Source organism: Neltuma alba, unplaced genomic scaffold (assembly GCF_004799145.2).
Source record: "Neltuma alba isolate B1F8T4 unplaced genomic scaffold, ASM479914v2 tig00011849_pilon, whole genome shotgun sequence".
NCBI classification, from domain to species: domain Eukaryota; kingdom Viridiplantae; phylum Streptophyta; class Magnoliopsida; order Fabales; family Fabaceae; genus Neltuma; species Neltuma alba.
Window position 1 is genome coordinate 132,546 of NW_021636454.1, and position 27,022 is coordinate 159,567.

General features: G+C 31.4%; 1 protein-coding gene across 2 annotated transcripts; it reads right to left on the bottom strand.

The window, feature by feature from the left end:
- Positions 1 to 5,707: 5,707 nt before the first annotated feature.
- On the bottom strand, positions 5,708 to 23,192 carry LOC114718406 (phosphate transporter PHO1). 2 transcript variants are annotated; one of them, XM_028903699.1, is made up of 15 exons: positions 22,968 to 23,192; positions 22,110 to 22,190; positions 21,772 to 22,000; positions 20,078 to 20,399; positions 18,382 to 18,430; positions 12,367 to 12,438; positions 12,121 to 12,250; positions 10,188 to 10,308; positions 9,261 to 9,510; positions 8,067 to 8,171; positions 7,905 to 7,949; positions 7,655 to 7,807; positions 6,497 to 6,778; positions 6,034 to 6,170; positions 5,708 to 5,856 (listed from the first exon to the last, which is right to left on the bottom strand). In XM_028903699.1, the coding sequence occupies exons 1-15, from the start codon at positions 23,190 to 23,192 to the stop codon at positions 5,766 to 5,768; spliced, it is 2,292 nt and encodes a 763-aa protein (XP_028759532.1). In that variant the 3' UTR covers positions 5,708 to 5,765. The 2 variants fall into 2 exon arrangements, with proteins under 2 accessions (XP_028759532.1, XP_028759533.1); XM_028903700.1 differs by having other exon boundaries at positions 22,110 to 22,185; positions 22,968 to 23,045.
- Positions 23,193 to 27,022: the final 3,830 nt, after the last annotated feature.

The window sequence follows — 27,022 nt, forward strand, 5'->3', positions numbered from 1 at the left end:
CTTCAGGCTTTGAGTTCTATGACTTTGGAATGGTATATTGTGACCTTCGTGCAACCTATGTACTTATGATCAAACTTAAAGTGTTTGCTAACTAAATTCAAAGATTAACTCTCACTGCTCATTTTAGCACCCAAAAATCTCAATTTTCAAAAATTTTCCAGGAACTGGAAATTAAAGTATTCCAAAGTGTCATTGCGAGAAAGGATAAAAGATGGCCTTACGAACTAAGCCCTAAAATTACTATTAAAAAAAAAACTTAGTTGTCTTTAGAGAAAATAATGAAAAATTGATAGGGAGTCTTGAAAATATGAAGGACGTCATTTGATTCCATTTAGTGATATTATACTAAGATATGAAAAGTTGTTCAGGAACTTGAGAAAGCCTCGTAGGAAGGAAAAAACTTATTTTTGAGAAATTAATATCTAATCTAGTGAAAATTGGAAGAAAAACCTTTGGTGACTAAAATGAAAACTTTCTGAGGCCGAAAGCCAGATTAGCGTCGAGATTGGTTGTGAAAAATACTCAAAAATGTCCAAATGACCACAGTATTACTAAAACGGATCATTATTGCAACTTACATAAAAGGAAGAAGGGTAGTTTTGAGAATTTCGGTCAAGATAAAGAGGAGCCCAAAAAGGAAATCCTAGGCCTGAAAACCCAATCAGCTCATAAAGTATAAAATTTTGTTGATTATAAGCCGAATCCAAACATGAGAAATTACTTAAAGTAGACTGCACCATGGCTTTTTAAGTTTGCCCTATGCTTTTCTCTACTTTACTATAAACCCAAACATAGCCTAGGCCCAACAAGAGGAACACAAATGGTGCCATATTAAAAGAAAAGGAAGTATTAACTGGGATTCGGTCTAGCAAAAAAAAAGCCACTCCCTCACAATATAATGAAGTAAAATTCAAATCGTATTGAAAGAAGTATCCACATTAGTGCCTGATAGTATCTGAATAAAATTGTTTCCAATAAAAGAATACCTATACGTAGAAAAAATGAAAAGAGAAGAAAAAGAAGTAGGAAAAATAAAATTTAAATAGAAAAGAAAAGAAAAACACAAGTCAAAGCAGAAAAATAAAAGAAATCCAAGCTTATTTAGCCAAAAATTGCCAAACTCCTTGATTAAATCCTAGCTCAAGCAAGAGCCACGCCCAAGAAAAATTAGATTTGGGCTAGGCACCTTATTTACAAAACCTGTATTCTGAACCAGTTCATCACACAAAACAAGTGATAACTTTGAGACCCAAAAGGCCTACTAAAGTAACAATTAGGCTTTAGGTATTGAGACCCAAATAACAAGTAATCATCTACAAGCCCAATACATAAATACCCATCCTTCGGGAAACGGTCATTCATACAGATAATGTTTTTGTATGTTTTAATGTTTATTTAAGAATAAAAACTGAAAAAATTGGAACGTCGGGAGCATTTTCATATAGAATTTCTCTCAAAAGTCTACCCTTTAGGAGTGTTTGTAAAGGACCTTGCTTTTGTTATAAGAGATTTCTGAAAAATGTAAAACGCTTCAATATGTGCATTTATATAACTCATTTTAGTAGTAGTATATTTGGCATTTCCTCACAGTTTGTGCTGTTCTCAGCATTCTCACACGATTTTTTTTGTTTTATTAAGCTCATATATCCTTCTATTATGTGGAGATTTATTTGAAGTATTATAAGACACTAAATGTATGCACATCGCTCAAGAAGAATTTTTTTTTTTAATTTGTTAAGCACAGCTATCCTTTTATTAGACGTAATTCTATTTAAAGGACTATCAAGCGCTAAATGCAAGCTTCTCTCCCAATAGAGATTTGAATTTTGGTTTACCACATTATAAGAAAATAGTCTACTCTGTTAGATTCAACCCTCATTGATTCTCTCAATGAGGATTTTCACAAGGCATCTGAGAATACTAAACAATGGGAACTTAAGAGTGGGCCTACGTCCAGTCCATTGAAAACAGATACTCCATGTCATGTTTAGTTAATTATAACATAGAAAATGAGGAATTTAGGATTGACTGTGGGCCAAGAAGTGAAGTAGAGATATAAATGGAACAACTTTTGAGGTGAAACCTAGACAGGGACCAGACTATTATTTTAAAAAGTTTCAGTCTAGAAAAGGTAGAAAAGAAAATTATGCCCAAAATTCCTAAAAATTTCCAAAAATTCATGAAAAATAGAATAAAGGGTCTAGAGTAGTGATTGAGGCCTAAAAGATAAAAACAACATGAAAATAATTTATTTTAGAATTTTTTGTAATTTCAAGAAATTTTGGCTAATTAGGGAGAAATTGGTCAAAATGAAATATTTAAAATATGTAGAGGCCTCAATAATTCATGAAAAATGAATTATTTAAAATATGTAGAGGTATCGAGAGATGTAGAGGTTAGCTTTAAAAATATTTAAAGTCAAATTTTGTTGGCAAAAGTTGATTTCAGGAAAATTGAATAGAATGAGTTATAGGTTGAATTTTTCCCTGAGAAATATATGGGAACCTCTCCTCAATAAAAAAAATTTTTGGCACAAAGAAATAAATTTTTGAAAGTACTGGATTTGACAGGATCTAAGAAAAATTCAACAAATATTGTGAGATTATGCAATGAAATAACCAAAAGCTTGGTGGGATAAATTTTTTTCCCATTTTTATGCATGAAATGGTGCCAAAAATGGAGGGGAGGACATGGATGGAATTATACAATTTGTCCATGGCAAAATTAGAAAAAATGAATAAATTAATAAAAAATTACTATTTACAAATAGGTGGCATGTGATGTGTCCTATGAGATGACATTGGCATTGAATGTTTAAGTGGGCTTATGTGGCAAAATCACAAGGGAATTAAAGCAAGATGATGACAAGTGTTAGGAGAGGTAAATGGTAACTTAAAGAAGTTACTATATGGTAAATTTTTAGACCAATTTTATATATACAACCTCCCTTCTGGTGCAAAATTTCGGCCAACATTCAAGAGCAAGGGGGAGAGGAGAATTTTGGTCAAGTGAAGGAGAAGAAGGAAGAGAATAAGATCAAGCTAAACCTAGGTGAAATCAAGTCCTAAATCAAAGTAAGAGCATGATTTTCCTTCTAGTTCATGATGCTATATGAAATGTTAGCTTTAAACATGGTTTGGATGGAAGTTAAAGGTTAGAAATCCTAGAGATTGGTGCTGTCCAATTGATGCAAGATGAGATATGAATGATTTAAAGTTTATATATGGATTAGATGATAGAAAATGGTTGGATGATGGTGTTTAAACTTTATTTTTGAAAGGATTCCAACTTGTGAAACCTAGAGGTGCAATTTGGCCAAACCCGGTTCTTGAAGCTAGGGTTTGATTTTTGTTAATTTGATGCTTCTAATGAGTTTGGGAGGTAAAATTGTATAAGAATATGTGGAGAACATGTGTTTGGAAGCATTAAAATCGAAAATAAAATTTTTAAACCCTAATGCATACCTCTCGGACAGAGCTAGAAATAGGAGAAGGAGTTGTATTTTGATAAATTTAAGTTCATATATGAATTTTACATGAAAAATCATGTAGGAAAAGCATATTGGAGTTAAGTTAAAGAAGATGATCCTAAAACCCTAAAATAAAGTTTAAAGGGTTAGGCTTTTAGGTTAAGTGTTTAATGGAATTATTTGAGTTGATTTGAAATGTCATTATTATTTGTTTGATAGGCATTGGCATTGAGCAAGAGAAGGCTCAAGAACAATAACAAGGAATTAAGGAATTAAGTTTGTTAAGAGGTAGCGAGGACTTATAATTTTAGTATTAAATTGCATTTGTTGTTTTTGCTATGTGTGTTATGTCATGATGTGATTGAGTTTTGAATGATGACATGTGTTTAACTCCTTGCATTGATGCCTTGACAAATATGTGCAATTGAGTTGTTGAATGGTATGTTATGTGCTCCTTTTTCATGACATACTAATGGCATGATAATATATGTAATTGCATGAGATTAATACTTGCATATGGCACGAACTAACCTTGGATTTTTAATACTAGGATTGTTGTTCTTTGCTACTAGGATTTCTTTGAAATCTCACTCCCTCTATATGAAATTGATTGATATGGGTTGGCTTATTAAGGGACAATGGAAAGAATGTAGATGCTTAAGGAGATTTGTTATGAAATATTATGCATTTCACATGTTATTTAATTATAAGAGTTATGGATTTATGTAAATATTGTGATACATGCTTGTACGAATAATGCTCCCATCTCTTGAGAAGTGTTATAGTGCCTAATGTTTGCTGGTTTGAATGATTACAGAAGTTAAGGATTTAAATTCATAAGATATGGCAATTAAAAAGTTGTTTATATGCCTTAAAAATCCTAATTTTTAGCCTGCGACTTTTCTAGGCAAATGTTGAAATCTTCTTCGTGGTTCTTCATGGGTAGGTGTGAAAGCTTGCTGGTGGCAATGATTTTCATGGCAAACCGTGACTAGAGCTTCATGATCCTTTGATTTAGTGGTAATAGCATAAGCTTGAATCTTTTATGGGGCAATTTTAGCTACTATAATCTTCTACCCATTAATTATTTAACAATTTTTAGTCCTAGGATAGTTTTTCTGATTATTAGGAGCTCTGTAATGTTTAGCTTGATATTTGACTATTTATGGCTTTTATTTTAATTACAGTGTTGCAGTTATGACATTTGTATTGACTTTGGAGTTAATATATTATGATTTTCTAAGGTGGCTTGAATCTTAGATCAAAAAGTCTTTTTTTTAATCAAAAATTCTTTTGTAGCTTTAATTATACTGTTTTGAATTACTTAGTTATAATTAAGCATTGGATTTTAGCATTCATAATTCCATATTACTATTCTAGTTGCAGTTTGGGATTTTAGAAAATATTGTGACAATTCGAGATGTCTTAGTTGTTGGAATAAAAGCTTCATTATGATTCTTAATTCACCGTTTCTAACTCCCATATTCATCAAAATTATGAATGCCTGCACTATTGAGTTGGAAGATTATTCTTTATCATTGTTTTCTTGTGTGTTTGGTTCTATTCCATTCACTATCATTCCCTTTTAAATAAAAAATAAGTCTTTTAAATTCATTTTAATTCATGGTATTTGGTTGACAGCTAATCAAATTAAAACCCGTTGTATTGTTTAGGTTGCATTGCATTTAGTTACTTAGGATTTAATTTCATTTTGACTCTTTATACAATATATTGCATAATTTTGGTTTATTTTAGAGTAACCCCAATACGACAATTCAGGGCTTATCTTAGTAAATAATTCATTGGTTTTTTCTTTTTGCAAGAATCAATATTTTGTTGTTGTTTAGATGTAATAATCTATCTTAGAGGTACTCATATGTCATCGTTCCTTTTAAAAAACAAATGAGCGGAAAGAAAGAAAGAAGAACAAAACTCACTAGCCTAATAATTCCAAATATAGCTAGCTAGCATATTAGATATAGACACGAAGCATCTAATACCACGAAACCCATCTGAACAAAACGAAAATGGAGGTGAAACATTTGAAAGACTTCCTTTGAAAATTCAGATTTCTGCCAAGCTAAGGGAAGTAATCAATAATTTACAAAAGAAATGTCCTCTAAAATACACTTTTGTGGTGAGGGATCTAAATTCTTAATCAATTAAAAGATGCATGCATTGTTTGTGTACATATATTCCCTCACACACACACACACACACACACACACACACAGATGTTTGTGTGTCAGAAACTTTTAGAGGACATATTCATCACGTGTGACAAAATTAAACCGCCTCAAGTGTCAGAATCGGCCTCTCGAAATGGCAATGGAATTGCCTTTACTGCTCGAAAATGGCCCACGTTATTTAAATGCTCATTCTCCAACCTGTTGGGATGATGAACCAACTTGTCAATTAGCTTTATATAATATATATATATATATATATATATCACATTTATTATTAGATGATAAAAAGATGAAAACTTCACACTAATAGTTATATATTGAATTGAGTTCAGTAAAGTATTCCAAAAGTATTGAAGGTGAAAAAAATTAAAGAACCTGTAAAAGTTCCAATGGCCTCGACGAATAACTTCCAATGAAGCCAACAAAAACTCTAGCATTCTTGATTCAATAGGTCCAACTTTGAGATGCATTATAGTTTCAACCCACGCCACTCTCAGTACAACATTCAAGGCCTGCACGCCATATATTAGTTTATAAGATACAAATAACTGAATTACATAGATAGAAAAGTTGGTAAAAATATGTTAAAAACAAGAAATATCTTAAAAACTACAACTTTTTTTCCCCTAAAAGCACCCTTATTTAATTTATGAAAAATGTGGGCTGGAAGAGAGAATTAATAGTAAGAATATCTGAGAGAGACATTAATTAATCGAGGGTAAAAATAGGAAAATGCATTAAATGCTTAGACATCTCTAAAGTATATAGCTTATAGAAAAACATATATTCAAAAAAGTGTGGCTTATAAAAAGAAACGGAGGGAACATAAAAGATTTACCACAGATAGGTAGTAAACGCTTTTGTTCTTTAGAATGAGATCATCTCTGAGCCATGGGTTTCTTGATTTGGGATTTAGAAAGCCCCAGTCCTTAACGAAATCCCAATACAACTGATAGATAGTGGCTACAACAGAAGTTATCAAAACGATAGCAAACCATAGATTGTCCTCTCTTCTGCCATATGTCACTCTTGCTCCTCCTGCCACCATGGCTGAAACATACTTCCCCATGTTTGCCAGATGGTTCAAATCATTAGAATCATCGAACCACCTCCTCGCACACTTGTACCAACATTCATACATATATACGACATAGATTATTAGTCTAATGATGCTGATGCTATATATATGTGTGTATAATAGAACGGATAAAACTGAAGTCAATTTGTTTATATCCATTAAGGCAAGTTCTTCAATTATACTTGTTAGTTGTTAAAATGTACATGTATATGTACTTCCTTCGGTCCATAATGTGGGAAGTCTTTTAGAAGGAACTAATGGTCCAAAATATGAGTTGTCGTGATAATTAATGACGTTTTTTAACTTTTACCCATATAAATTATGAGATAGTTTTAAATGTAGGGAGAAGAGGGAGAGAGATAAGAAATAATAAAAATGTATTTAAAAAAATACTTTATTACTTTTTCAATCACATTCTTTAAGGATAAAATAGAAAAATTTTACTCCTCTAGTTCTATTTATAGGGTAGAGAGAAAAGATATTTTTTGGTCCTGTTTATAGGGCACTAAGAGAAATTTTTTGCATAGATGTACAATTTTACTCTTTATTTATTATTGTGTTAACTTTATTTATATGAGGTATAATATATATTAAACAGGGATAAAGTTGGAAAGTTGTTAAATTTGAAATGAGAGTTAATGAAGTTTAAGGTTTTTCCTGGTCTGTGTGAAACATGTTAGAAGTTACTTATAAATAGGATCAGAGGAGTATCATTTTAGGACATGTTTAATGACTTAACTATCATTCCTTAATTCGTGAGAAAATTTGACCAACTTCTCATATTATGGACCTGAGAGAGTACTCATAAACTTACCCATGAACCTGATATAATAGATATAAACAACTTAACTTAAGTTTTGTCCGAGCAAAATCTATCAATTTTGCAAGTAAAAGCAAATTGAGAAGGCATGTACATACTTGGAGAGCGCGCCAATAATAGGGCAAGAAGGAGATGAGATAAGTTGTTTCAATGTACAACCTTCCAGAATGGCAGCTCTCAGGGTGGTGAGTGTCGAAGACCCTAGCAAACAAGTGACAAGCTGTGGTTTCCAAATGTCTTAACAATGGAATCTGGATTAATATGTAAAATGTATATTATTGATTATTGACATATGTTAATTACGGTTATTTCAGAATTGATGACGACAAAATCAACTTATCCGTTAACCTGGCTTGTTAGTTGGTCAGCCATGAAAAAATCTACCAGCAAAACCTACATGCACCATTGATCCAAATATTAAGCTTGATCATTAATTATAATAATCAAAAGAGTGAGAATTAATGAGGGAATCTACACACACACACACACACACACGGGGATATTAATTACCTTATAGAAAGGAGAGCAGACAATGTTGCGAATAACCCGAATGAAGCAGTAACGTGTAGGGCGATAAAAGATGTCAAACGGGCAAATGAGAATGACTATGAAAAACTGCAAAATGGCGGCAAGATATATATATATATATATATATATATAAACTTAGATGTCAACTGAATAACAATAAATCCCATTAATCAAGAATCATATACACAAGAAAACTAATCAAACATCCTCAAGATGATTTAATTTACCCTAAACTTTTAAGAACTCATGAGATAAAGACCTATGTTAAGCTCCCTATTTGATGAGGATTCAAGTATTCTTCACGCTCTAGTACATTAATCGAACACCTTTATATAGAGCTCAACTAACCAAATAATAGGTGTTGGACTTTGGGTTCGGGATCTTCCTTAATGGACAGGGCCATTCTAATTAAGATTTTTACCTAGTCAAAATGCATAAATTAAATTAGGTTTAATATGTTACTTGATATCACATTAATTGTGATGAGGAGGTGTCTCCTTCACTCGTTCCTTGTTATAGCCATTAATTCTATATTCTTGCAGAGCTAAAAGGTTTGACACAAGTATGAACATAAATCAGACTTAGTCTCTCTAGCTCTTTCTTGTACTCTTTCGGTCTTTAATATAAAATCTATTTAACTAATTTGATTAAATTAAGAAAACTACCTAAGTTAGTTAATTATAAGAAGAATAAAATGTTTTTTTCTAAAATACCATAATTATCTTTTTTAATATCTTCCATCCTTCTCTTATTTAATTATAGTTGAGGGAGCATCAATTGGAGTAATTTAGAAAAAAAAAAAAAAAAGAAATAGGTTTTACATTTAAGACCAAGATTAACTCAACAAATTAGATCTTACATTAAGGACTAGAGGAGTATTTAATTTCTAAAATTAGGTAAATTAAAATAAAAGGTGTGTGTGTGTGTGTGTAAAGTGGGAATTCACCCGAAACTTGACTTGTGAGATGAGCACCTATGTTAAGCTCCCTCTTGAACGAGGATTCAACTATCCTTCACACTCCAACACTTTGATCAAAGAGCCTTTATATAGAGCCTCAACTAACTAAGATGGGTTTTATCTCCAAAATTAGGTAAATTAAAATTAAAGATTGTATCTATCTATGTGTGTGTATGTGAAAAGGAATTGATGTTAATTTACATATATATTTGACTGACCAGAAGAAGAATTCCTGGAATAACATCAACTTGGGAAAGAGAAAAGCCGCGAGTCCTGAGGAGGAGGTGTATGACCATTGCTCCAATAACGGCAGTCATAGTGGCAGTGCATATGAGGAAGGCGTCTCTGTGCTTTAGTGCCGTGTTTGGTGAGAACTCAAATATGAAGTTGTAGTTTATTCTTGTACTCTTCCACATGAAGAGGTTGCATCCATACATAAACAAGTGCAAGCTCAACAATGCAAACACACTGCACATTTCTCATGTGTCAAGCATCGAATCAATCTAATATGATTCCATGTAATAATCAATATCAATATAAAATACCAAATGTATTCTACGAGTTCTTGTGAAATTTTGTATTAAATTTAAATTTATTCATCTACTAAATTCGTTGTCCAAAAAATTAATATTTTAGTTCTTATAGTTTTGACTTAGTTGTAACATAATCCCTAAACTTTAATTTGGTATAACTCAATACTTATAGTTTTATTAACCATTTAAAATGTTAGCCCCTAAACTTCATGAAATATATAACAATGATTTTTAAAACTAAAGAGACAAATTTTAAAAGGTTGAAACTATAGGGATCGATGAGTTTTAGCAAGTCAAAGTTCAGGTTCCAGTCAAGCTAAAATTATAGAAACTATGTTGCATCGAGTTAAAGTTGAGGAATTAAGTTACAACTAAGTCAAAACTTCATAGACCAAAATGCACACAAAGAATTGGAATATGGAATGAAATAAAACTAAAGTGCACATTTAATCCTTTAACTTATAACATAAGGTTTGATTTTAATCCTTTAATTTTATATACAAACTGAAATCTTATATAAAGTTGGGGACCAAACGCGCAGCGTTATCTTTGCAATGGCGTTCAAAAAGCTATAATCATTTTTCACAAGAGAAAATGAATGATAGATAGTACCTGAAGACAGGGTAAACAGTTTGCATATAAGCTGGTTCTGTGGAAGACGAGAATATGCCGCAGATATGAGCCAATATTGCGTATACACAGAACAATGACGCAAAACAACCTGTAAGCAAACCTGTACGCATATGCGCGGTAACAAAATGAGAGAAAGAGAGAGCATTAAATCTGGCCCATATATATAAAAACCTTCAATTAATATCGTCTCCTACATGTTAATTTTTCCTTAAATTTAGCAACTCAAATATAAATTTACTCTAGAATTAAGAGGTTGACTCAATATATACAATATATAGGGAATTAGTGCAAGGGGTAACCTAAAACCAGTTAGGAAACTAAAAGGATTGAACATTGCGGCTTCCACATGCAAGAATGACAATATTTATAGGTCACAAATAATACTATGGCTTCTCTTGATGCACTCTATCTAATAATACTTCCGTTGCTTAATATAAAACTTAGATCAATAACTAATTTATGAATATTAAAAAATTAGTTAACTTAATTATTTATAATAAATAGATATTATCTTCCCTAAAATATCTCTATTAATCATATATATCGAAATTACTTTTTAATAGAAACTCTTTAATACGCTCAATCACCATAAGGGATAATGACAGTTATAAGGTCCTAAACATGAATGTTTTTTTTTGGCCTGAACTTCCATTTAATGACATTAACATTCTCAAAAAACCGTGTCAAAAAAAAAAATTGCCAATAATGATTCATACAGATGCAAATTATAAGACTTGACTGTTATTAATTTCCAATTTGCAATTAGCTGAATTGATATTTGTATATATTATGTTTCAACAAAAATCTTTTTGGACCTAATTGTCCTTCTCCCAAACATAAATACACCATCCATTTTACAATATAAGTTACTTCTAGAAGAATGGCTTGGTCCAAAATATAAGTTTCTTAAAGAGTAATTAATGCTTATTTATTAATTTTGTCTTGGCAATTAATCCTTAAAATGTAACTCCTTATGTTTCTCTCCCATCACAACTTAATTTAATATGGGTAAAGTTAAAAAATTTTTGAATTTAAAATAAATTTAATGAATTAATTATTACTCCCTCCGTTCCTTATTATAAGAGACACTTGATGCTTATGGCATGTTCCTATATATAAGAGACACTTAAAAGTTATCTCTATTTTTTTGTGTTGATTTCCTATTTTAGCCATATTTATTGTCTCCAACTCACACTCTCTCTTCCTCCTACTTCTCTCTCTTTTAATAATTTAATTGATCTCTCTCATGCTCTCTCTCCTTATTAATGAGGGCATTTTGGAAAAAAAATTATACTTTTCACACATTGATTGTTCTTAACTAATTTCAACTATTTTTTTGATCAACGTAATTCGGTTATTCGTCTCTTATAATAAAGAACAGAGGGAGTATTATTTTGATATTGATGAATTGGTTAAAATAATTTATATTGCTAAAGGAGTACATTTTTTGAAATCTTTAAATTGGTGACCTGAGAATTTTTTTTCTTTTTTCATATGTAAGGATATTCTTTCAATTGGTGACCTGGGATTTTTTTTTCCTTTTTTCATGTGTAAGGATATTTTTTAAACTCATTGGTTCAATCCATCCCCCGGACCGGCCTAGTAATTTGAGCCTAATGGGTGCTCAGAAAAGTAATCACCCCGGATATAGGGTTACAATAATCCAAAGTGAGAGAGCTGCCATTATGCAATTTGACAGCGAGGCTTTTAAACAAACAAAAATAGTTTTTTTTTTTGGAAAAAAGGCCAGTTCCCAAGTTGATATTAATTATATTAATTTCCTAACTAGCCTAATTTTATTTTACTTGTGGGTGCGTCTTTAATTAGCCCGACATAGGTTTTCTATTAAACAATTACATCGATTAATGACCTGCAAAGAATGATGAGTATGGGAGGGAGAGAGACAGATTACCGACAAAGAAGGTGACCGTGTGAGAATCTTTGTTCTGTTGGGGTCTTAAAAACTTCATGGCTTTTTTTCTATCGTTGTTGGCGAAGTGCTTCGTGAATATGGATTCCACTTCGTCCATAAGTCTTACCACCTATATTATATTAAACAAAACATATACTATTATACTTAGTCCTTAATATAGTCATAATTTGATTTAATTTAAAATAATAAGGTCTTCGGAATTATTTAAGCACCATTGACGCATACCTTATCAGAACTAACGAAATGGGATCTCTTCACTTCTTTTAAATAATTTGCTGATGCTTTCTGACCAGATACCTGCTCACATACATCATGGAAATTTAAATCTTGCAAATTTATTTTAATGATCAAATTCTATAGCTTAATAAACTGATGAATGATATGAAATCTTTTAGAACTTTAATATAATTACAAAAATATGTTTTGAAATATTTGAGTGCAATTTTTAAAGCAAAATGTTACACTAATTCCGGTCCAGCATAATGTCAAACCTATATAATTAGTTAAGTTGGTTATTTGTAAAAATATATATAATGATTTTTCTAAAATACCCATTTAATCATTTATATTTGAGACTATGCCTTTAATTAAAAATCCCTTTAATATATGCAATGACAAGGAAGAGTTACTATAAAATTTAAAATTTAGGAGATAAAGTAGATTGAGATTTTGTGTATTTAGGATCAAAATAAATCCTTCTACTAGGTCTTATATTTAGGATAAGAAAGAGTATGAAAATATGGTTTACTTTTGACATATATATTAAATAAAATAAATGAATTATAAATAGAAAATAAAAGTAATAGTTAATCTTAATAACAATAAATAAGGCTAATATAAAATAAATAGCAACGATATGTAACTGAAATAACTGAAATGTGCTTTAAGCTATTAAATATCAGGATAAGCTTCCTCCGACATTCTGAAATATTTTTCTATATTCATCTAGCACCATAAGTATTTTTCAGATATATTGAACACTTTAAAATACATTGTAGTCCATCCGACACCCTAAAAAAATTACTAAAAATACTTTAGCCTTCTTGATGTACATTCACACATAATGGGTTTTTGAGGAGTTAATGGCGATGTTAAAATTACTTTTGAAGAAAAGTAATAATTTAAGAGTAAAATTGCACCACAAAATGTTTTAAAATGAATACATTTGTAAAAATACTTCAAGATGTTAGATGAACTTTAACACTTTATATGTTGTAAATAAAGGGTATCATAGTCAACAAATGTGAGAAGAGCAAGCCCCCAAGATAGCTCATGTTTACGGATAAAAGCCTTGTGATTATGTTTGCTAACTTGTGATGGGCATGCCACATTGTGACGTTTCTAATGGAGCAGAGAAGAAAACATCACACGGTTCATACATATACCATTAAAAATGGTAATTGCAAAATATAATATCCTACTTATTATGTTATGCTTCATATCGCTATCCAAACTTGTTGCGTTCTGACTCGTACGTGAATCGGTTTGTGGTTTTGGGAATTCCATTCACGTATTGTCTTTATGCGTGTCTGTGTGCAAATTACTTGAATGGTAGAAAGAGATAAAAATCAAGGGGTAGACCCCACAAAGTGTGATCCACATGCATAAGTGGTACTCATTTCTTTCTTTTGTTTTGTTTCTTTTTTTTCCCCCTTTCATTCTCCCTTATCTTTATGTCAAGTATTTTATAGTCATTATATGGAGTCTCTCCAATCACATATGATGGGGTGAAACTGAAAAATTTTACATAATAAATATAAAAAACTTGACCTAAGTTATTTCTCTTATCACGTGGGAGTTAATTGAGGAGATTATTTTGTTTTATTATCTAAACTTATAATTATATTGTTTGTCACACCTCAAATTTTAGACTGAAAAGCCTTAAAAGTAGCTTAAAGAAGGTAGGTTACTAAGCCTTTTTTGAGCAGAAGTCCCAAAGATGAGAAAGGAAGTCAAAGCAGTTTCAGGGACTAAACTGCTAAATGAAAGTTTTTAGGGGCTGAGGTGTAATCAAAGTTAGAGGTTTCAGTAAAGTTTCAAAATCCTAGAAAAGGAAAAAAATTAGAAACAGACCTAGGGGTAGGTTAGAAACCTCAAAGAGATGGTTGTATGAAGTTAAGTCCAAGTAGGGACTAAACTGTAAATTCAAAAAGTTACGGCCAACATGGATAAAAATGAAAAGTATACAGAAAATTCTAAGAACATCCCAAAAAATAGGAAATAATATTCTAAGATTCTTTTGTAAAAAAATGATGAAAATACCTTTGAGGCAGCTTAAATAGAATTTATAAGTTTATGACTTAGTTTGAGATGAAGAGGTAGATTTAATTGTTTGAATCATAAAGAAACCTTAGAAAATTATGGTAAAATGGGTATGTATGATCTAAGAGGCTACAGAATTTATAAAATTAGTCTCAAGCTTAGAAGACCAGCAGAATGGCTTTAAAATTTTTTAAGGCCAGAATTGCAGTTTATATGTTTGTTATGGGAAATTTAAAAAGAAATACTTATGGTCTGAGTTATGATATGAAAAAAATCATAGATTTTCTATAGAATTAAACAAATTTTATGGTATAAATAGATGAATTTTTGGAGTTCAGGATTAGATAAAATGCTCTAGTCAAATGTTAAATAATTAATGTCTCTTAATTAAGAGACAAAGCTAGAAAATATCTTAGATATTTTCAAAAAGACAAGTTCAACTTGAATTCTCTTCTTCTTTCCCATGTGCTTCATTTATGAGGGTGATGAGTCATTATATAAGTCACCAGAAGATATTTTATGGGCAGTAGAAAAATTAGAATGTAATACGGGTAGGTGTTAGACAGTTTCCTATCTACTCAATAGAGCAAAAATTTTACTCTATGACTCAATAAGGATGACTAATTAGTCAATAGTGTTGACTATTTTTCCCCGCTACTCCTTTAAGGTGGCGCCATATATGTGCCTTTTATTGGCCAATATTAATTATTAAAAATACCTAGAGATCTCAAAAAATTATGAAAAATTAAAAGAAATTTATTTAGAAATTATGAAGATTTATAAAATTATTTTCGACCTTAAATGATGAAAATGTTAGCTTTAATTGAATTTAAAGATAAATTAATATTGATAAATTGTCTATTTTTACGAAAACGGTAATTTAAAGAGTTATAAAGGGAGAAAAATTATGAAATTAATCAGGAAATTTTTTTTATTGAGATATAATTAATGGTGATCTGATATAAGAATTCTGAGATACTAAAATTTTTTGGCTATCAGATAAAATAATTCAATATTATATTGAGACTCAGTGGATTGTCAGGACAACCGGGGTAGTACAAATTTCTGACAGAATGTCAAGGACACATGTCATGGCCAAATTGGCTAAGAAAGGAAAAAAGAAAATAAAAAGAAAAAGAAAAAGAAAATAATAAATCAAGTTAGATTAAAATCTAATTAGGGTTAAATAAGATGATTATGGTTAAGTCATCTTCCATAAAATCTTGACACATGGAAAACATGGTTCATTGGATGGCTAGGATTCAACCATCTATCTTTAAAAAGTCAAAAGCTTCTAGAAGAGTAATTAGTCAAGTTAATCAACGAATTAAGAGAGTTAACCTTGATTAAAGTCTCATTAATCTTAATAGATAAGAAGAGATGACATAAACCCTAATGACTCACCATCCAAGTGTCAACATATTAGGCCTCATAACTTAAGATTTGTACATTTGGAAAGAGGTAAAAATATTAGAAGGCCAAGATTAAGTCTTATGCAAGAAGGGCATATGTGGAATTAATAAAATATGAAGCCTATAGATACCCCCCACATGTTCATTTCATGCAAGGCCATTCAAGTAGGGAAACTCTTTCAAAATTTCATTTAGAGAGAGAAAGAGAAGAGTTCTAGTGAGAGGAAGTCACTTGGAAGCAAGATATATAAGCTTATACAACTCTTTTATTTCTAGTTATAATGGTTATATGTTGGTTTTATACTATTTTGATGATGATGGAAAGTCATTTTTCTCAGGGGAAGTACTGCCCAAATTTTATCAAAATGGATAGGAAGGGTTTATGTTATGTATGATTAAGATTAGGTACAGTTAAAGGTTAAGGATTAAGTGATCACATGTTAGTTTTGTTGAAAATCCTTTTTCCTATAATTATATATAGTGTTTGACCAAGTCAAGTTCAATGGGAAGGGATTGGATTTTCGTAAAACTAATATGATCAATGGATTCTACATGACAAATTATACAGGAAAAGTCCAAGAAAGTTCAAGAATCAAAGCTAGAAAAATAAACTCTAAAAGTCAAGAAAAAAGAGGTTTAAAGGGTTATGTTAAGTTATGGAGTTGAAGTAATGCTTAATGTTGTGTCATTAGTTGCCTAATAGGCTATACACAACAAAGGGGCAAAGATCTAGTCAAGAAGAGAAATTCAAGGAAGAAAGCCAACAAGGTAGCTTTTGCATTCCATTGCTTATTAGAGTTACTATACATTGTATGTTCAGTGCTATGTGTTATGATGTTATGCCATGATGCCTCCATGTATGTATACCTTGGTTTATGCAAGTTTGAGATGATATGTTATGTTATGATGTTATGTTTTTCCATGGCAAGTACATAATACTCAAGTATATATGTATGCATGTAGCTTGAATTACATTGTGATGTGTAACCATAGTAATGTATGCAGTGCTACTAAGATTCCCCAAGAATCTTACCCCAATATTTAAACAAACCCTAGGGCCTTCAAACTCCAAAAGTAAAGGAAAAGAAGTGGCTATAGTAGAGAGTTAAGTTTGCCTAAAAAAGAAGAGGAATAATGAAGAAAAACTTTATGTTGGATGATTGTAATTAAGAGTGTACTAAGTCCAGCAAGATGAAAGACAAAGTTAAGGCAAGCAAAGGTGAAAGGATAAAACGTAGGTCCTAGAGTAGTTAGTTTCGAGCTTCAATTTGACCTACCAAATGAATGAGTTAAGCTATGAAATTTGATTAGGCTTATAGTATACATCTCAAGCTTTAAAATGAGAGGTAAATCACCTCAATTGGATGTGCACACAAGGAGATCCAAAGTTGAGGCACAGAATTTGGAAGATCCAGATTTTACCAAATAAACAGTAATTTTTATCCAATAAACTGTACGAATTGGGCAAGGATAAATCTAATTGGATTTTTTTTTCCTTAAAGAACATTGAAAGAGCTTTCCGTGAAATTTTAGAACATCTCCATACGATTTTTCTAGAATTAGTTATGATTTTTTAAAGTTAGACCTGAAATCTAAAAAAACATATAGTGAACAGTAAAAATTTGAAAATTAGTGTTTTTATAGAATTTTTGAGCTCAAGACCATCCAAAGTGGTTTGAAATGGCTCTAAATAGATTCTAAGGTATGTTATAAGTAAGGTGTGATATCGTTTTCTTAAACTATTCCTATAATAATGCACATATTAAAGGGGAATTTTAAGAATACTACCCAAAAAAAAAGGGGAATTTTAAGAATAATTTCACATGTAAATACTTTTTTTTTTGGGACTAACATGTAAATAATCAAAAGGGATATTTTTGTATAACCCATACACATATTTTATAAGAATTTAACTTAATTATTTTTAAATTTTCATAAATTAATTATATATCTAACTCCTACGTATAAAATCAAAGGGAGTAGTTGGTATGAAATATGAATTGTACTTTAAGAATACAAATTCTTAAAGTTTAAGTGTAGTAACATTATTTACAGTAGAAAGGTAAATTGTTTAAATTTTGAAGAATATAATCTAAAGCACCAACAACAATGCCACATATATACGCATACTAGGTAAAGTATCTCTCCACTTCCTTTTTCCTTAATTTCATTCACTTCTCATCTCAACTAAAAATATTGATATTTTAACAACTCAAGTTTCATATTTTAGAAAATAACTTTATAAAATATTTTTTATTATTTCTCTGAATTATGCTGGCTAAAATTTGATATTTTAATTCTGGACTGTTAAAATTTTAATTTTATAGTTGAGATGAGAAGTAGATGGAAAGGAAGTGGAAACCCTTTGCCCCACATACCCAAATACTAACTGTAGTCTTAATTATAAGACCTTATTTGTAAACTACAAACGAGGTCTTATAATTAAGACTAGAGGTAGTATTAAAAATGAAAGTATAATTAATCATCACATGACACAATTAGGGAATTAAAATTTGAGACGTCAACCAATATAAAAAACACTTTCGTGACAATAATATATACTTACCTTGTCAAATTTCTTGAGTATCTTTGTGAAAGCTAACAAATTCAATGAACTGCCAAAATGAGCGAGAATTTTAATTTATTAGAAATTCTGAGACAATCAAGTTTAATATTTGTATTAAATATAGTAATTAGAAAACTTCATGAAATTCACCACCCCCTCAAAGGCTAGAATCAAACACGTTTGACTTTGTATGTTTTCTTATTTAATTATTATGTACCAGAAATAATGGCCACGCAAAAACGTATTATATTCCTACTGTGGTTAATATTTGAAATTTAGAATTACCAAGACCATGTATTCTGTTCATTTTTCATTTGAAAATAGCGATTCTGCATAATATAAGGAAAAATCTCATTAAAGTCGAAATAGAGAAGTCCTAAGCCAGGTTGATAATTTTCACAAATTTCTTATTGGTCTATGTGAGATTTGTGAATTTAGACATTTTACTTCTCATTTTATTTTTGAGAAAATTGCAAAAAAAGACCTTGGAATTGCAAAAACGCAGATAGGGACCCTTGACAACTTCACTTTGGGTTTTGACAACTTCAGGGCATATTATTCTTGTCAAAACCCAAAGTGAAGTTGTCAAGGGTCCCTATCTGCGTTTTTATAATTCCAAGGTCTTTTTTTGCAATTTCCCCTTTATTTTTTTAATCTAAAGCCACCTCTCATTTGCCCTTTTTCAAACGCACCTAGCTGGCGACCGGTCACTATCCAGCCAGAATTTCCGTAACAACTTTATTACTAAAGTTTTGTTGTGAATAGCAGATAAAAACTGGTGAATTGTTAAATTGTGTTTGTTAATTTCTAAAGTTATCTTGTGATTGAATAACAACAAAAATCTATTAAAAATCACAAAAAATTTACTGTGAATAATTAATGAAGACTTTTAAATTATTAAATTAAAATTTTTAATTTTTAAGTTTGTCCTATTAGAAATAACAACAAAGGCATATAACCATTATATGTGTGTGTATCCCTTCAATTGGATGGACCCTATGCATATTGTATTTTTTCCCCCTTAATAAAAGATTAAAATGCATTGAAAGTAAAGGTTAAGTTGAGTTTACAAAGCCACTAAAGAACGGCCAAGCATTAGAAAATGTAGATCCCTATATCTCATTCTAGGAGCTTATTTAACTTGAAAAAAATACGAATAAGCTAAGCATGCATCTACTAATTAAAAACCTAATGAGCCTGTGTGATTTGTCATGCAATTGATCGTATTTAGCCTTATTTCCCTTATTCTAATTCAGGCAAACATGTTCTCGAGTATAGTAGATATTGGACTAAATCTTTTTTTTTTCCCTAAAACATGTTTATGTTGGAAATTTATCATAGCAATGAGCACCGTATTCTCATCAAATAATCTAAACCGCTCAAAATCTATTTATATCACCTAAATTTTTATTTGAAAAATATGACAATTAAAAAATTATTTTTATTTTAAATTATGTACCTATTCAATTATAAATTATTAAAAACATGATGGTGAAATAAAATAAGATTTAGACCGTCCAAATTCTGAGATGAGCACCCCATGAAATGTGTTCCCAGAAAAGCATTTTGCTAACACTATTAAAATATATTAATTAATTAATTAATTAATATCAAAAGAAAATTAACAGAACTAATTCTTATAAATAAATTTAAAAAAAAAACAATGAAGCGAGGAAATATATTTGAAAATATATACCTGTATCTTTTGAGCAAGCCAAGGGCTTTGTAGAGCTCCACAAAGGTCTTTCTTATCATTTTCTCAGCACACTGTATTTTCCTCTTGTTGATGTATTCCATGGATCCTTCCTTTTTAGGGTTTGTTATAATATCGTCCCACAGCTTCGCAGTGATTGCCGTGATTGCTCGTGTTGGCGTCGTTGCCGGAATCTCAATCCTCATTGCCGTCTTCGGCTTTTTCTTCTTTGTTTTGCTCACAAAGCAGCTTACACCCATGGCTGGCATCACTTCATCAGTCTGGGAAATTTCTGAGTTTGTTTCATCTGATTCTTCATTATTTTCTGCATTTATATATCCATGACACTCATAACAAAAATTCAAAACTTACATCTTTGACAGTAAATTGATCATTATAAAGGCCTATCATCAAATAAAAGACATACAAATACGTGATACTTAGTATACAAGTTAATTAATCATTATTAGAAATATAATCTTCAATATTTGTTATATCGATAAGAACTAATATAATAATAAATTTTTCCAATATATAAAAAGGAAAAAAATTAAATATTATTTTAAAAATTTTAAATATGTATTAATTACAAACATCTCGTGATAACTTTCTTTTTGTCGCCGCAAATTCAACTATATAGATTTACGTGCTCCTATACTCGAAGCTGCATCTGCATTAATACTAATGCCGGAAGGGAAGCAATCCCATGTGGGGTCCTCCCTCCTCACTAAAAGTAGAATCAAAACTTGGAATTATATGGAGAAACAATTTTCTTCTTTTTTCTTTTTTGGCTTTCAAAAGTCAAAACTTCGTAATAAACCCACTTAGAATAAAATTGTACAAATAATCATCCCATACATCATTAATTCGCCGGTAACTTTACTAATAGAACGTGACAAATAATTAACGTGTTGTTCCCATATAGTGTAATTGAAGTTTCAGAAAATAAATTATTTTATAAGAAAAACATACTTTATCGAATAACAGATTAATTAACTAATTGAATAATTGGGAGCTATCTAGAAATAATTCAAGGTTTATATTTTTTATATATATCTAACGTAAAAATGTAGTTTTACTCCTTTAACTTTATATGAAGCTTTAATGTAATCCCTTAATTTTTTTTAAGAAAACAATTTTTCAATTACTTAATCCTAATGCTGTTGGTTTTAATTGATGATTTTTTTTATGTACTTGTACTAATCACCATTATTTTAAAAATAAAAATCAATATGTTAGCGTTTAAAAATATCTCACTATTCAAAATTTTAATGTAAACAATTTTTGTTAACAGCATTGGAGTTAAATGGGTGAAAATATCCCTATAAAATTAAGGGAAAAAAATCAAATAGTAATATATTGTGTGAAATTAAACTACCAAACATGCACTTTTGCCCATATACAACCACGTGTGGCGCAGACATTTTTCCACATATTATGATTAGGCCCACCCAACAATTTCCATGCCAAGTACGCAGCTGCCAGCAGCACTCACAGGCAAAAGTAAGCGGACAGCAGTGAATTTTTTATACACTTTACCATATTAGATATGAATTATCTGTCTGTCCCTCAAACTATATAAATATAAATGCCAAAATAAAATAAAAAGGATTGTGTATAGAATATATGTGGAGAGGAACATATAGGAATTAAACAAAATATATATATATATATATATGGTGGAGCTGAGAACTGACCGGAGAAATCGGAAACGCCGGCCGGAGAGGGAGAAGATATTCCAGAACCGGAAGTTTTTGCCGGATAATTTTTCCGGCGACGATGGACGAGGATTTGTTTGAGTTGTAGTAGAACTTGCAGCTGCTTTTGCAAGATTTCTCCTCTCTCTACGAACTCACTCTCTTGTCTCATGCAAAACTGGTTTACCTTATTCAGTTCTTCATCTAGCCTTTCAAAAAACACACGTACCTGAAAAGGGTAAACCAATTAGTATAATAATTGCACCAATAGCTTAAGAATAGTTTTTTCCCTTAATTTTTCTCAAATTAATTAAGGCTTAGAAATTAAAATCAAATACCTCATCTTCTTCTGAGAACAATTGAGCAAGTTCAGTTTCGTAGACTTCTTCGTGCGTATCCTCCTTGAATTTCCTCCTGACCTATATAAAACAAAACGGCATTAATTTTTACTACTACTACTACTAGAAGGTGTTACTATTTTCTTTAGGCACAATTTCAGTTTTCATATGACCTAATCTTGCATTATTTTCTTCCATTGTACCACTGATCTCCTTAATTTATATGATTATATACTGTGAACACGATGATTTCGTGATAACTTTGGTCCATACATTCATAAATGCGACAACCATTTTGCGTGCTTTCGTGAGGGATTGAGATACTCCCCAAAAAGAAAAGCAGAAAAAAAGCCTCTCATTTACACTTTTAAGTCTCTCTCTCTCTGTTTAACCTCATACAAACTCAAAAACTCAAACTTTCACAACGCAAACAATTTCACACAAACAAATTATGTACCCAAAAAAAAAAGTACGACAGAGCATATGTAGTTTCAACATATAATTAGTTTGCTGCACATTATGACTAAAAAAGTTCAAGATGACTATTAGAAATTTGATCTGAAGATTTGGTGGTGACAGAGATTCATGTGAAACAAAGTAAAGATGATTCTCGAAAACATTATTTTTTGTCCGAAAATGATGTCACCTCTTATGCTTTTCTAGCAACAACCAAAGTTACGCATCGATCACAACAAAACCAAACCTCTTAAAATCTCAAAAAGCACACGTAATCTTAAATCGCACCGATCCGTTTCCTCTCTCATTACCCACAAACTCGGGCTGGTTCATCACCAGCTGGGGACCCCGGCCGGAAATTAATTGGTATATTACTTATTATCAGAAACACACACACTTTACCCTTATGACATCAGATTTATCGCCGGAGGAGAGGAAGTTGCTGGAGAATAAGCGAAGACAGTCGAAAACAGAGCGGCCAAAGTCGGGTTTGGGAAGAAGAGGCTGGTTGGGAAGCTTGGCGAGCTTGATTCTCTTGATCTGTTTCTTGAGCTGCCAGTAGTTGACGAAGGCTTCCTTCCATTCTGGGATGAGTTGAGCCTCAAGCTCCTTTGAGAACTTCACCATTTCTGCTTTTTGTTTGGGGACGGAAGGGGGGGGGTGGAGTGGTATATATAAAGAGAAAAGGCGTGAGGAGAGCATTAACATATGGATCCATTGTTGGTTTTTTTTTTCTTTCCATTTCATGATTATTTGTTTTTGGAAAGATGTGAAAAATAAAAAGGAAAAAGACAGAAAAAAAACTTAAAAATAGCAAATACACAAAAAGGTGATTTGAATTTCCAAAATCCCATTGAGATGCTATGTAATTAAATGAAATTATGAAATGTTTATGTTTTTTATAATATTGCCCCGCACTTGTTTAAAAAAGGGGTTGAAGTGCACAAATACCAATAAACTACTTATATTTAATGGGCGCCAAACACTATCTTATTTTCTCCGGTGTAAATCTACCTATGCAAGTTCAAATGGGGCCAAAAATGACGAAATAAAACAATATAACGGCCGTTAATTACTTTTAATTATGGGGCCCACGCTATTTTAAAAAAGGTGTGGAAATATCTCCACTAAGAAAAACACGCTATAATTAGGGGGGGGGGGGAACCTTAATCTCAGCCTCCAAACTCAGTCACACGAGCCAGGAAACTAGAGAGCAAGGTCGGTGTTGCTAATCTCCGACGTGGCATAGCCTGCTCCTGCATAGCCTTACTCTCCCATGTTAATCCTGAAGAAGAGCAGTAGATTAGTCATCGACGTCGAACCTACCCTTTTCCTCATCTCGTGAGAACCCAATATCCCCAGTAAGATCACATAGAAGGCAACCGAGCCTGCGACGCCGCAAAGGTAGCTGAGTCCAACGACCTGAATGTCATTAATGCCAAAAGCTTTGAGCAAGTCAGGGGTGGCATAGAGATTCCAACGGCAAGGGAGCTAAGTGGTGATGATTTCTTGGATCGAAGTAGGATGATTTTTTGGCATTTGAACTATTAATTTATCAAGAAAAATATTTATTTTAGACATTGAAGATGAAGAAGGTGGCGCTAATGATATCTCTGGTGCGTAAGTGTGAAAAGCTTGAATACTATGGATTGAAACGTTTAGATTTTTCTTAATTTTTGAGTCTTTAACTCCATTTGATTAATGTGGAATGATAATTTTAGTTTGAATTTAAAAGCTATGTTGGTGTTGATTGTGAACTTTTTGAGATGTTGGGGTGGCATTGTAGATTCATAGGAGGGAGAGGATTTCATATTGCTCTCTAGATTGGGAAAAGCCTCGAAGGTAAGATGAAAAGTCATGCATCCAAGTGGTGGAAGTTCGGGACCTTTTGAATCTGCGTCCCTTCTTACAGATCGAGGGCGGGAGAACTATTGCTTTCCCTACCTTGGCTCTTGAGGGTTAAGATTGATTTCAGGAAAAAAAGTGTTGAGATTGATTAACCGGCTATTTTCTTGTTTTGGGTATTCAAACTTTAGAAGATGCGCTGAGGGGTGGGGAGGAGAAGATGAATTTTCTTTTCCTTTTTTTATTTTTGAGTTGGTGTATTCTAATACTTTTGGTAAAAACAGGGTGGGGCCCACTGACTTCCATCTACTCCATTTAGTATATCTCTAGAAGTGTTACGGCTCAAGTGAATAATAAAATAAGCCCATAGATTAAAAATTTAAAATTTGCTTCTTGAGTTACTATTCACCAGTAAATTTCAGATTTTTGGTCTCATTTTAAAAATTCATAACTAATTATAAAAAAATTATATTGAGGTAATTCTAATTTCTATTTAAAGATATTATAATTCTCTACAAGAAAAAATACTCAATAGTTTATTTACTTTCTCATTTAGTACATAAATTACGTTAAAGTTTACTGTTCATTTGGTCAAATAGTACTTTTTAGCTTTACTACCCTAACTTTGAGCAATCATATCTGTTAGTATACACATCCATTTTATGTGATCTATCACTTGTTTTGAAGCTTGAGATGTTTACTAATTGTTCACAAAGTTTTAAGGGTTGATTCATCTACTTACTTTATTCTATCTCAACTTTACTGTGCATTAAGAGTCATTTATCCCTTTTGCTTGGATTTAACATATCATAATTATTCCTTGCATACTCATAACCATTCCAATATTGTATAATTCATTTTTATGCATTAACATGCTCTATAATCCAAGCCATCATCATCATTTAACATTACACAATATCATTGGCATTAGCCATATATACATTAATGAGGAATTGCATACTATAATATAACACAATTATCACTTTCTTCTCTCTTTTTTTCTTTGTTCTTTTTCATGCATTGCTCTTCCTTTGCACATCATACCTATCATGGTTTGTTAAGGGAAGGTGAGATTTGAGAGAATCTTAGTAGCAAACATTACCAATATGCACGCAAGATAAATGCTAGGTGGATGACATGCTTGGTACATACTCTCATACTTATAAAAATAACATGCTTTAATGCTCAATATTTCATTCACACATGGCCACGGAATATACAAGAAACAAAGTAATATTCAGTCTTTCATATTCTAAATCATCATCTAGAAATATCAACATGCAAGCATACATATCAAGCACACAATAAGGGGCAAACTCATTACTTTGTGTCATTAAGCTTTCTTTTTGCTTCCTCTTGCTCCTTTTGCTTCCAACCACTTAGGTTACTTACTCAACCTTTTCCATTCATCTTTCTTAATGTCCCATGACTCTAAATACATTAGCATACAATGTCATACACTCACGCTATGATCACAATCAACATTAACACTTTGCTCTCTTTGAGCCACATTGACTTCTAAGTATTGAACTTGATTTTTAATATTTCTAAAATTAATTTCACATGCTATTCTCTCATAATTTTACATGTAGAATCCATTTTCAAGCTTAAAATTATCAAAATCAAACTCCTCCCTTCTCAAACAAGTTTGACCTAATTACTTAGGGTTTAGGGTTCAAATTTTATTTTTAATTCCAATGCTTCTAAACTTGTTTTCTCACTTATACCCTATACAATTTTTCATTCTAAACTCATTGGAAGCATTAAAATCATCAAAATCCAATTCTAACTCAATATCTAGGTTTGGCGATAAATCACATAGAATTAGGAGAAGTTGGATTCATTTAATTTTTATCACAAAACCACTTGATTTCTACTATTTTCTTTCCCTTAATCATTAATCTAACTTCAATCAATCTTTTTCATGCATTAATCATATTTGAACAGCATCTCATCTTAGTGTTTAATGCGTCCAAAAATCAATAAAAACTATAACCAAGCTTTGCAAGACATAGAGCATCATAAACTATATTAAAAACCATGATCTTACCTTGTATTGAATCTTGGTCTTGCATGTAACTTGAAACTCTTCTTCTTCTCCTTTTTATCTCTGAAATTTCATGCTCCCCTTGCTCTTTCTCTCTTGGCCATCCAAACACACAATTGGGAGGGAGAAAAGAGTATTTGTAGAACTTAAGTTACCATTTTACCTTGGGTTAAAATCAAATTACCATGCTTACTCACCATGACACATGGCTTTTGATTAGGCTTTGTTTCTTTATGATCTAGCCAAGGCCTTGGCTTGCATCATCTTCCTTACCTCATCTTACATTATATATCTCCCTTACATCATTGAGTTAGGTGGCACATTCTCTTCTTGTCAAGTGTCTTTACACATTTAACATGTGATTAGTAAATATTATTTTAATCTTTTTTCAAGTTTTACTCTTGACAAAAGGTATAATTCCAACCTTGTCCTATTTATCAAATTATTAACAAAGTAGGGAGGAAAATAAAAGAAAATTCACGCATAATTATACCCTTGCTATTCCTTCACCTATTTCACAATTTTATACCATATCAGGTGCTTTTTTGGGTCCTAACTTATCTGA